General features: G+C 39.7%; 1 protein-coding gene and 1 pseudogene across 1 annotated transcript; both read right to left on the bottom strand.

The window, feature by feature from the left end:
* Nucleotides 1-755: 755 nt before the first annotated feature.
* Nucleotides 756-4,879, bottom strand: LOC119883956 (annotated as a pseudogene).
* Nucleotides 4,880-7,597: 2,718 nt separating this feature from the next.
* LOC119883957 (GPI mannosyltransferase 1-like) lies at nt 7,598-11,339 on the bottom strand (the record flags this gene model as incomplete). The annotated part of the gene is given in 8 exon segments (XM_038694445.1): nt 7,598-7,849; nt 8,909-9,010; nt 9,465-9,619; nt 9,830-9,933; nt 10,163-10,406; nt 10,540-10,660; nt 10,835-11,008; nt 11,309-11,339. Coding segments are annotated over 8 exon segments (1,099 nt in total), but the record flags the coding sequence as incomplete, so codon positions are not given.

Here is an 11,339-nt window from a genome sequence, read left to right on the forward strand (position 1 = left end):
GCGTGTCGTCAAAAAATCCATGATTTCCATCCATGAAACAGGCAGTTCTTATACTTCAGTATACATGTTCACATCTGCACCATTTGATGTATAATAAGAGTCCCGCCCTGGACACATCCATATGCCAATTTTCATTCAAGTTATTAATGCCACCTGCTGGCAACAGGATGTTTTACGCTGTAACGTACTACTCAAAAAGCGCCCAAGCAACCATCCGAAGCGACTTACAATTGATATGTCAGAGGTTGCACACATCTGGAGCAACTAGGGTTAAGTGTCTTGCTCAGGGACCACTGGTGGATGTGTCACAATGGGGAATTGAACCCCGGTCTCTCACAAAGGCGTGTGTAGCATTCCACTGCAACATCACCACCTCTCTCAACCATGATGGACACTTGACACTTAAACAACACCTATGACATTGGTTCAATTCAATTTCAATTTATTTATTTAAAAGGGACAGTGGACATTAATGAACGTCAATGACATAAATATTCCAGATTTAGCCAGAAGGCTATTTTCATCTGCAATACAAAAGTGCTAATGACCTTTTATTAAGTCATCAGATTTCACCCCCTTCTGACCCAGATGTCCTCCATTTCCTATGGTCAGGTTTCCTGCCATGGCCCTGATGTCGAATTACTTTAATTCACCCCTTTTCACCACTGTCAATGAAGACTTCAGAATTCATGGCCTAAATGGTAAATGCTACCACAAACACAGTTTTAAAAACCCAAATTTACTGACTTTAGACTTTAGTCAATCAGTGTTGTCCACTGAATGTTTTCTTTGAGCAGTGTTACCTTGTTGAGTCTAAATTGAGCATCACGTGTGGAACTCTTCTCAAACTGCTTGTTCCAGCTTCCTTTGAAGTAGATTGCATTGACCAGCACCAGCCTGGTCATGCTGTCCACCACACCCTGGGCCCAGCACGTCCTTAATTTTACCTGGCAAACCAAATTAACACGTATGTGAAGCAACGTCACACAACTGAAAGCATGTATGTGTGTTAAAGTTTAAGTGTTTAAAGTAGCAAGCTCAGTTTCCCCATTACAGAATTTTGTGAAATCATATTTATTAGACCAGAAAAGTCTTGGAAATAGAACTTAGCCTTTCAAAATGAAATCAATTGTGCACCACCATTTGAAAAACTTTTGAACTCATAGCATTGCAAGGCCATGATAGTTTGCATGTCAATGTGCAATTTTGCCAGTCTGGAAATCCAGCTGTTTCTGCCTACGCAAAAGAGACTGACGCAGGACTGTGATTTACATTAATGTGGTCTTGGTTCTTCAATACATTTCCATTGAATGAAGGGGGCATGCAGGTCTATTAACATACTAATAGGTGTGTATGTTAGTGTGTATGATCCACCTTGTGTCTGCTTCTCCACCCAGCTATTGATGTGGACCCTGGCTGACTCTGAGCTGGTTTTGAAGTCCAAAGGCTCCAGCTCTGTTTTGTAGTGCTTCTTGGTTTTTCCTAAGAAATCCTGGAACCATCAACACATTTACCAGTTCTGATCACACAAAATAATAAATAAATAATATATTTGCTTAACTTGGAGTTAGTTTTTACAACCAGAAAAGTATTTTCACAATCATTGCTGTACTTGTTTGAATGCTGGCCACTCTTATTTGTTATTTCTTCTTACACAGCTTTTAGATTCCTGTCTGTGCTTCTCATTCACTCCAGCCCGACCACTCATATGCAAACAAAACCACACCTACTTATGGCAATGCAAACACACATGCTGAAACATACACATACCTCGATAAACTGGTAGGACCGCTCTCCGTACAGCCTGTTAGCAACACTGAGGGCATACGGAGCGTCTGCCTTGTTGAGCTCGCTCAGCAGTTGGGCAAAGCTAACGTGGACATCATCCTGTAAATTCTGGGTTTTCAGAGACTGTGGAAAAAGCAGACAAGTGATGTTAGAGACACAATGAGCAAGTGACAGACCACTGTATTATAAACAGTGTATTAGACTGACCTGGTTGCCATCTTGCCAATTAAGTGATGAGACTATGCACAAAATAGCAAGGTTTTCCTGTTAACTTTGGTGTTTCATGCTATGTAGTTACAACACTCACTCAAAAATAAAACTGACATATTTGGGTGTAAATTTGTTTCTTTTAAATCCATTGGTCACAAAAACAAACCTTCAAAAAGGTTAGGGGATCCAAGAATTCAGGATGGTATGTATTTGGCGAGTGTGCATCCAAATCAGGGAGACATAAACATTAAGTTTCCTTAGACAGTTACAATATTTGCTAAATTAGGTATTATCCAGATAAAAGAGTAGTTAACTTAATTTGTGTAAACTCTCAAACTTTTGACCGTCTAATAACAACGTGGTTTCCAGCAGGAGCTTATAGGAAATAATAAGTACACCAGGAAGAACCCATGAAAAGAAAAGTTTGGACTAAATTCTCCCTTGCATTGCCCACACACGTGACACACATTTTTAATGTGGTAATGATGATTTAACGAAGCAATTGAGTGATGACAATTAGTCGCTTGTCCTTCGCGGTCACAGTGCTTGTACTCAGCCAGGCCCTGATCCGGAGCCATCTTGTGGTTCTGAGCGTATTCGACCTCAATACTGCCATCCTCCAGGAGATGCAACTGTTAGACACTCATCCTTCCCTCACCTGTTGACTGTTCAGGAAGGTGACAGGTTTCAGTGACTGCTTTCTAGCCTCCAGGGTAGCCAACCCACTCATGGAAATCCGTAAAGATAAGCACTTTGTGTGGGGTAAGCCAGGCAGGATGCAGAGCATAGTTTTACCTTTGTTTAATAGAAAGGTTTCTCTTATCTTTACAGATTTCCATGAGTGCTTTGGATTTCTTCCACGGACGGTGTCTTTCTTCACCTCCATTGTCAGTGAATGTTTTTGATAGCTGCTGTTTAATCTCTGACTCAAAGCTGTGATAAGACTGTACTGGTTGGGGACGGGTTTCGTCACCACCTGAGGTTGAGTTTGAACGTACACGACCATCTCACCTCCAGGACCTAAAGCAGTTCTGCAAATCACTTCATCTTGTAGCATTACATGGCAGGCAATTGATTGTTTTGGTTGGGAAAGTGAAAAGAACTTTGTTCCGGTTGCCATCTCTGGTCAAGGGTGGGGGCAGCTCTCCAATGACTGGTACTGTTAGTTCAAAGAGCTTTAAACCGGTACTCCTATTGGTAGTCATGCCAACTCCTGGACTGTTGGGTAAATTACTGACATTGTCGATACCAATAGTCAATTTTTCCATTAAAGAAAGAACACAAGATAGTTTTTTCATTTTTGCTGATGCTGAAAAAAACCTTACACATTTACATTTATTCATTTAGCTGACACTTTTATCCAAAGCGACTTACAATTGCTATACATGTCTGAGGTCGCACGCCTCTGGAGCAACTAGGGGTTAAGTGTCTTGCTCAGGGACACATTGGCGAATTGAACCCGGGTCTCTCACACCAAAGACAGGTGTCTTATCCATTGCACCATCACCACGCCTGCAGTACTTCACTGCCCTTCATTCCTAAACTACTAGCTTCAGTGACATAGCTTGACATTGTCTCAGAGAGGTCCTGGGTTATCTTAATAATCATTTCAGAAGACACAATTTGTGGTGTTTTAATAGAGTGTATTTTCTGGTAAGAAATCTGCAATAATAATAAATAATAAAATTTTAGAAAGATTTAAGGTTATGAGCTTCACAAAATCAAGCTGAACCAGGAGCACCAACCTGCATTTCCATTAATGTTAATCTGTTCTTCTGTTCTGTGTGTGTGTATTTTACCTCTGACATCTGTGTGGCTGTGTTGCCCCTGGCCCCCAGCAACACCATAGCCAGGGCTGAAGAGATGCTGAAAGGGGAGAAGAAGACATTTGCAGTCTTGTCGTCATCACCCAGCTTGTTGAGCAAAGCCAGAGAGAAAGAGGTGTTGGCCTTGGATAGAGGAGTTGGTGATGCCATTGTGTCTAAAAAGAAGAGAGGCCAGAGCATTAGTTATTACATTACAAACCTAAAATAATGCTTTTATTTCTTCATCTGATTAGTTTCTCACTCTCATGTTGGGCCACAGAAGTTAATTTACAATTACAACGATTGTCTCAACGATAATTAACACAATTTCTAAACGTTAAGACTCAGTGCAGGAAACATTAAATATACCAAGAAGGGTTAATTCAATATTGTTTTGGTTTACCTACCCTAACAGTATTAGTAATAACAAAGTAGTAGTTGTTATCATTATTAATTTATGGTTTTATTGAAATTATACTGCACCCTTGGTGGTGTGTAATTACCAGCAGATTGAGCCTACCGTTTAACCTGTAATTTAAAATTAATTTAAGAACCAATAAGCTAATAGCCTGAATCAAGTTACTGCTCTTACATCTTTGTATTCACCATAGACTGTATATAAAAAGGTATTCACACGAAAAAAAGAAGTGTTCATTGTATTGTACAGTAGTAACCATCTCAATTCTACGACAGTGCCACCTAGTGGTAAAGTAGTAAAAACTTAATGATGGAGGATGGAACACAACAACAGCGCCTACAAACTAAATAATCATATCTCATTGTCACTAACGGAATGAGACTCTGTACTTACTGACAGACACTTTTCTTCTGGTCCTCAAATGATCAGGAGTCTTACCTTCACTGGAAGACTTTTGCTTGAAGCTTCAGCTTTATTATTTACAAACTGACACGCGCCGAAATCCTCAGATGAGCTTCCGCATTTTCATTCTAGGGAAGCCGAACAGACAAAAGTACATTTACTCCCTTTTAACAAATAAACAAATCTAACTTTAGGAAATAGTAGAAATCTGAGAGGAAAGGGCATCACTTATGATTAGGCTACTTAAAATATATAATAAAAAAAAATCATGTTTGTAACCCAAAGCAAGGAGAAAATGTTTTCATCTATGGGTGAATTCGTCACCCCAAACGCCACGCAGTACCTTCCAGCTTGCAAGATCCTTTCATTTCGGGTATAGGCCTATGTGCATACAGTATCTGCACCCACTCCTTACTGATCATAAATTGTTTAGCTCCAGTGAAGATGGTGTCATTGAATAAACGTTTATGTTGTTTTTTTACATAAATCAGTATGTCTTTAGAAAGTACACAAATGTTGAGTCTGTGTAGTGGAACTTCTGATCTGAAATTTGAAAAATGTTAAAATTAAATTAATTTGTAATGAGAAATGCTTTGATCTGAAACGTAAAGCTTTAAGTGATTTTTGACCAGTAGGGACAGAAACCCAAAATAAACTCAAGAATAGTTCTTGATAGCGTACTGAATTGGCATATATTATAATACATGCCCAATTTGGAAGTGTAATATTTACCAGCATTTTATGTCAAATATGGGGTCTCTTTTGTTAACTTAATGTTTCCCTTTCTTGCAGCTACTCAGAGTAATCGGATCATTAGTATACAAAATACAGTACTGCACAATATGCTTAAAATATGCTGCAGAGCACACAGTATTTTAACACACAGAACGATATTAAGCCAGTGATGATTATAAAACAGATGTTCTACCCTCTTTCCTTCATTTCCTTCATCTTTATTTAATGGTCAGTAAGGACTGAATGAAATCAATCAGTCATGAATTACATTTGCTAAATGACTAGTTTGTCTTTCTATCAATATTAGATTTCCATCAAATTTCATGTTGAGATTGACCATGAAGCTGGGTCTTCATCCACAGTGGATACCGATAAAGGAGCAGAGGCAGGGGAATAGATTTGTGAGCTTTCTCTACACAACTAGACTGAGTATACAGAGCTTATATGTTATGTATGTGTGGCAAACTCTTCATACTGTATTTAGTATATCACACTTGCAGCAACTTCCAGAGCAGTTGATTATAATTAACAAACACATGTGTCACTTTGACAGTTCCACAGGCAGCAGCTTTCTCTACTGGCCGTTCTGGGGGAATTCAACACAAACTGTATTGCAACAAGGAATTTAAGAAAAAATAAATAAAACAAGGCACAGTGTTTTCAAACCACCCCCCTTTATTCCATTTATGCGGGCATAAGGAGGTCCTCCTTCCTTCTGCTGTCATTACTCGCTGTTCACAAAGATCACAGATGACAGTTAGTTGAATAAGTCTGTTTATAGCATGAGTCAGTGCTGGTGATAATCTGACTGATGTGTTGCCACACTGTGGGGCCAACTGTCCATTCTGTCTATTGAGCTACAGATTCCTGTCGGTGCTTTTATCATCTTCAGAGAGGCGTGTGGACTCCAATGACCGAGTGTACTTCGTCAACCAAAACACCAAGACAATGCAGTGAGAAGACCCCTGAACCCAGGAGTGAGCTCAGTGCCACAAAACCACTATAGAAATAAAAATGGTACAAATAACCTGAGCAACTATAGAGATACTTCCTGGTATCCCTGGCTGGTAATAACTGATCTAAAATAAAGTTAAAGGAATGAACTGAAGAAGAAACAACATTCATAGGTATTATTCAGTCCCAGAGATTTTAAAGTAAAATGCTGAATGTGATGGCATTCAGTAGGATGCAGTGTTAAAATTAAATGATATATGTGCCCAGGGGCAACTAGCCAGTTGAAAGGTTACTGAGCATTACCTGGTGATTCACAAACTAGATAAGCAGGGCACAGCTGACCCTGAGTCATACACACATGCACAACACACAATCAAGCTTGTTCACTTACAGAGACACAAACTGCTATATAGAAATGTCTCAGGAAAGCCACTCAACCATAACTACTGTCTCTCTCAAGTTTTTGGCACAAACACATGCATCCCGCATCCTCGCCACACATACATACATGTTATTAATATTACAGACACAATCAATCCTGTGGAAAAGTGCTTGTAATCATGCTCAGAACCTACAGGACTAAAGTGAATGCTCTAATAGTTTCCATGTGAGATTAGGGGGAGTAAAGTGAGATTATGGAGCCACTGCCAGCACTGTTTGTATTGGGTTGCGTTCATGCTCCAGTTGACTGATTCATCTGCTTACAGCAATAATTGTTTTGAAGGAAGAGTCAGGTCCTTTTAAATCATGTCTCATGGCATGTACTTTGGAATCGTGGCTAAAGCTGACAGCAGCTTCTAGAGAACAGTATGCTTCTGGAGCTTCTGCTTGCTGAACAGTAGATAATATCCTGCTCTATAATCACATTCTAGTTAAGGTATTCAGTATTAGTTCCACTGTAGCGAAATACACAATATTATTAGAGTTGTTCGCAGGTATGCTTTTAGTTTCCATTTCATTGTATTCATTATTGGACAGAGTTGAATATCTGTCTGTATATCACAGATTATGGTACATTTGTTATGACTTTGACCAACTGTGAAGGGCAACAAAAGACAGCAAAATCAACAAGCAATTTAAACTACTCATTTTCCAAACACTCAAACATTTTACATTATTGGATTCCTGTATGAACAGATGTTAACAAACTAACTTTCAACATACTGGATAAGTATTGAATTCAACTGAAAATTCTGATTTCTGATGTGACTTTGTCACTCAGAAAATGATACCGTATAAATCTGCTTTCTGGTTAAATAAGAACGCAATTAAGTACTAGGGAGACTGATATTTAACAAAAACAATTTATTCTTCAACATACATTCATAGTCCATTATCTTCTTCCGTCTATCTCTACAATGACTGAATGTTATTCCACCTTCAGTCTCTTTGGAGTTTGTGCTGGTTTGTAATGGGATACGATCTGAATCAAGATGGACGAGTTGATGATCAAGAAAAGCAATCCCGCAAGCCAGATCAACAAGAAGGTGTTGTAGCCTTCAAACTCCAGGAAGTAGGCTGGGCCCAACCAGATGCCCTGACAGTAGAGAAAAAAAAGGTTAGTTATAGTTACTTCATCCAAAGGATCGCAAAACAAGTTCAGTTAGTCTACTGTTTAAATATAAGGTTAACAAAAGACCATTAACAGCACTCAACAGTGACTCAAAGGCTACAATGCATCTACTACTTAACATGCACCATTTTAAATTAGAGCCCGACTGATATATCGGCCGGCCAATATATGTTAGCGGTGAGTCAGTCCTTTGTGATGTTAATTACATAACTTAAAAACATTCATGACTTGCTAACCCTCCTGTTTCTCATGCCCTCTCCTGGCTTCCTCCAGTTTTAGCAAACAGTCATCATTTGTCCCTAGTTAATAACTTCTAAATATTTTTTGAAATCACGTAACATTACAGCAGCTAATGCTGCCCGTTGCTAAATTAGCCACAAAGCTAATGCTGTGTTTATTAGTGGAGGAGCGCTAACGTTAATAAACCGTAAACAAGAGTTTAACCACCTGTCTACAGTTAGTCAGCGTGTCTGAAATTATTAAACCAGAGCAGACATGTAAATAAACATGAGCTGAACAAGAATCTAACACGGCTTCTTGCCAGACAAAGTTATCTAACGTTTGCTCCTCTTTGTGTGACGTTGTAGATGTGAAACGTAGTCAGAGCCGTGACGGCTCTGGTTATAGTTATAATGTTAGTTAAATGAAATCTCAAAGATGCAAGTCCTCCTTGTAGACAGTCATGTAGTATTAGATGCATTCGTCAGCAAGTCACTGTAACGTTGTCGTAGATGGCATGTTTTAGAGCCAGCTGGTTGCTGAGAGATGGTTTCTCGTAGCTTTGGATATTATTAAAGAGTGCTAGTACAGGGATAAACTAGATGTGAATATGCTACAGTGAATGTAGTTATTAAGGCAGATTATGTGTAAGGAAAAATACTAGTAATATCGGCATCAACCCCCAAAAACCCATTCTATTTTATATCCTGTATAATTAATGCCATTTTGTTATGATATTAACATTTTGTTAACACGGTGCATATTTGAAGTCACTGTAACTCAAAATGTGATCAATTTAATTACCTGTCCAGCAAACCAGAGGAGCAGCAGTCCCACTCCCTGTTTTAGTGACAGACTCAGGTGAGGGATGACCAGAGGAAGAAGACATAGGTACCACAGGAAGTACTATGAAAGGATAACAAGCAACATTGTTAAAGGCTGTGTGACGTGTGTGAGCTAAAGCTAGACAATATTATTATACACATGGTATTTTACACTATGTTAAAATTCACCTTATGTGTGGCTGCAGGATAAGCTGGAGGCCAAAACAAATGAACATCTCATGGGTGTGAGTCAGTTCTAATACTCAAAACCAGCTGTCAGAATGTGGGTGGGGTATTCAAATGATGATGTAAACAACATAAATACATTTCTTCTTAATTTGGATCCTATTCAACAAAACTGTTTGTTTTTAGAGCTCTTCTCAATCCTGAAAGTAATTTGGATGATTGACAGGGGAAACTGAAAAAACAGAGGGGTGAAAGATGGGCCTAATATTCTCTTGAGCTCTTGAATTGCAGCTGATAATGCATCATCTAATCTCTACTTAGACTCTGTTTGTTGATGCTGGTTTATGTACCTGTGAAGTGCAGACTTTGTTGAAAGAGACAAAGATGGCGGTGTGCAGGAAACAGCAGAAGGCCAGGTCAGAGTGAAAGGCCCATGATGCTACCAACAGCAGGATGAGCTGTGGCAGGAATGCTGCTAGGCCAAGCCACTGGCTCCACCTGCTGTCTGCACCAATAAAAGACAAAAGAATCTTGACCAGGCTTTAAAAGTGGCCTCCCCTCCTGTAAGTTTAATCAATAAGCACTTCATCGCTGCTGACCAGAAGCAGTGTACTTCTTCACATGAGCTAGAACTTTATGCTGGTCTTTGCTGTGTAGTTCTGTCTGCAGCAAGGTGTCACACTACGAGGCTACAAATGACTGAATGGTTAAATACCTGCTGTGAGGTAGAGCATATAGAAGTATGGAGAGAAGTTGTGTCTGATGTCCCTTCTGGTCAGATGGTACAAGTAGGTTTCATGAAGAAACTCCCAACCATACCTGACGATACAGGAGAGGAGTCACATGATTTGAGCATTTCTGTTCAACATCATTTAACGTTTGTGTGTTTTATCAGGTAAGGGACAACAGAACCAGGACATGTGTGCTGTTTGGGGAAATGTTACTCCATGCTCAAAACTAGCTGTGTAGGGTTAAACAGTAACTGCAAACATCACAGGCAATGAAAACATTTTACTATGTGTTTGTGTTATTTCTTTGTTCACCTCACATGTAATAGAAGAGTGCTGTGAGCATACAGAAGACTCCTCCGGCAACACCTGCAAAAAGGAACAACCTTCGGTTGAGGAAACTTCCCATAAACCCAATGAGCCTCCTCCACCCCTTTTTGTCCTCTTCTGATCCGGTCTCTAGTGTGCGCAGGGTCAGAACGATGGGCAGAGCATATGTAATGGGGTAGATCTTCATATGGACAGACAGACCATACAGTATGGCTGCCCACATCAGACACTGGGCTAGAGGGGAAACAGGTCAAAGTATTAGCAGAGGAGCTGTGTGTGTCTCTAACATTCAATTACAAAATAAGCAAAATACACATTATTTTACAGAAATGTCACAATACACACACACACACAAACAGACCCTTACCTTCCATACAGAGTAACGTTCCCAGCACCAGGGCTGCCAAGATTGACTCAGCATTCCCTCGGCTGGATACTCCCATGGGCAGTGGGTTCAGGAGCCACAGAGAACAAACACGACATGCAGTCTGAACATAAATCCCCCCAAAACACAATGTTATTTGCATTACCAAGACACCTTTAAACTCTGTTGTTTTACAGGACAAAACAAACGAGGTATGCAGCTATAGTCAGCAATTATTAATAAACTCTGCTGATAGAGGACTTCTGGTCCATAAGGAGCAGATTGTCTTAAAACATACCTCAGGGCCCAGACCTCTCAGGCGGAGGATTCTGTAGATGAGCAGACCTGACAGCACATCACAAACAATGAAGAGGATCTTGCCAAACACGTTGCTGAGATAGATGTTAGGGGTGAGCAGCCAGGCAAGGAGAGGGGTGTAGCGGTAGGTTGATCTGTTGTATGGGGACTGCCCCTGTGCAGGATTTTCCCACATTGAAATTATGTCGTACAGTACACAAATATTAGCAACAGTATACTTAAAGTATCAAAAGCAAAAGTACTCACTATGAAGTGTTTTATTATAATATGATTGGGTCATTATTGATGCATTAAAATGCAATGAGTAGTAGTACTTTGGTGTAGCTAGCTGGTCAAGGTGGAGCCAGTTTTGACTGCGTCGTATTGGGTAGTTGTATTAATGCAATGAATAATATTTTATGAATTCATATAGTGGAAATATATAAGTTTTATTTAAGGTTGCAGTGTTAGTTACCTCAGTTATGAATCTTGCAGCATCTGTGAAC

Source organism: Micropterus salmoides, unplaced genomic scaffold (assembly GCF_014851395.1).
Source record: "Micropterus salmoides isolate LMB-PRFRI ecotype aquatic unplaced genomic scaffold, ASM1485139v1 Ms_hic_scaffold_3046, whole genome shotgun sequence".
In the NCBI taxonomy this organism is placed as follows: Eukaryota; Metazoa; Chordata; class Actinopteri; order Centrarchiformes; family Centrarchidae; genus Micropterus; species Micropterus salmoides.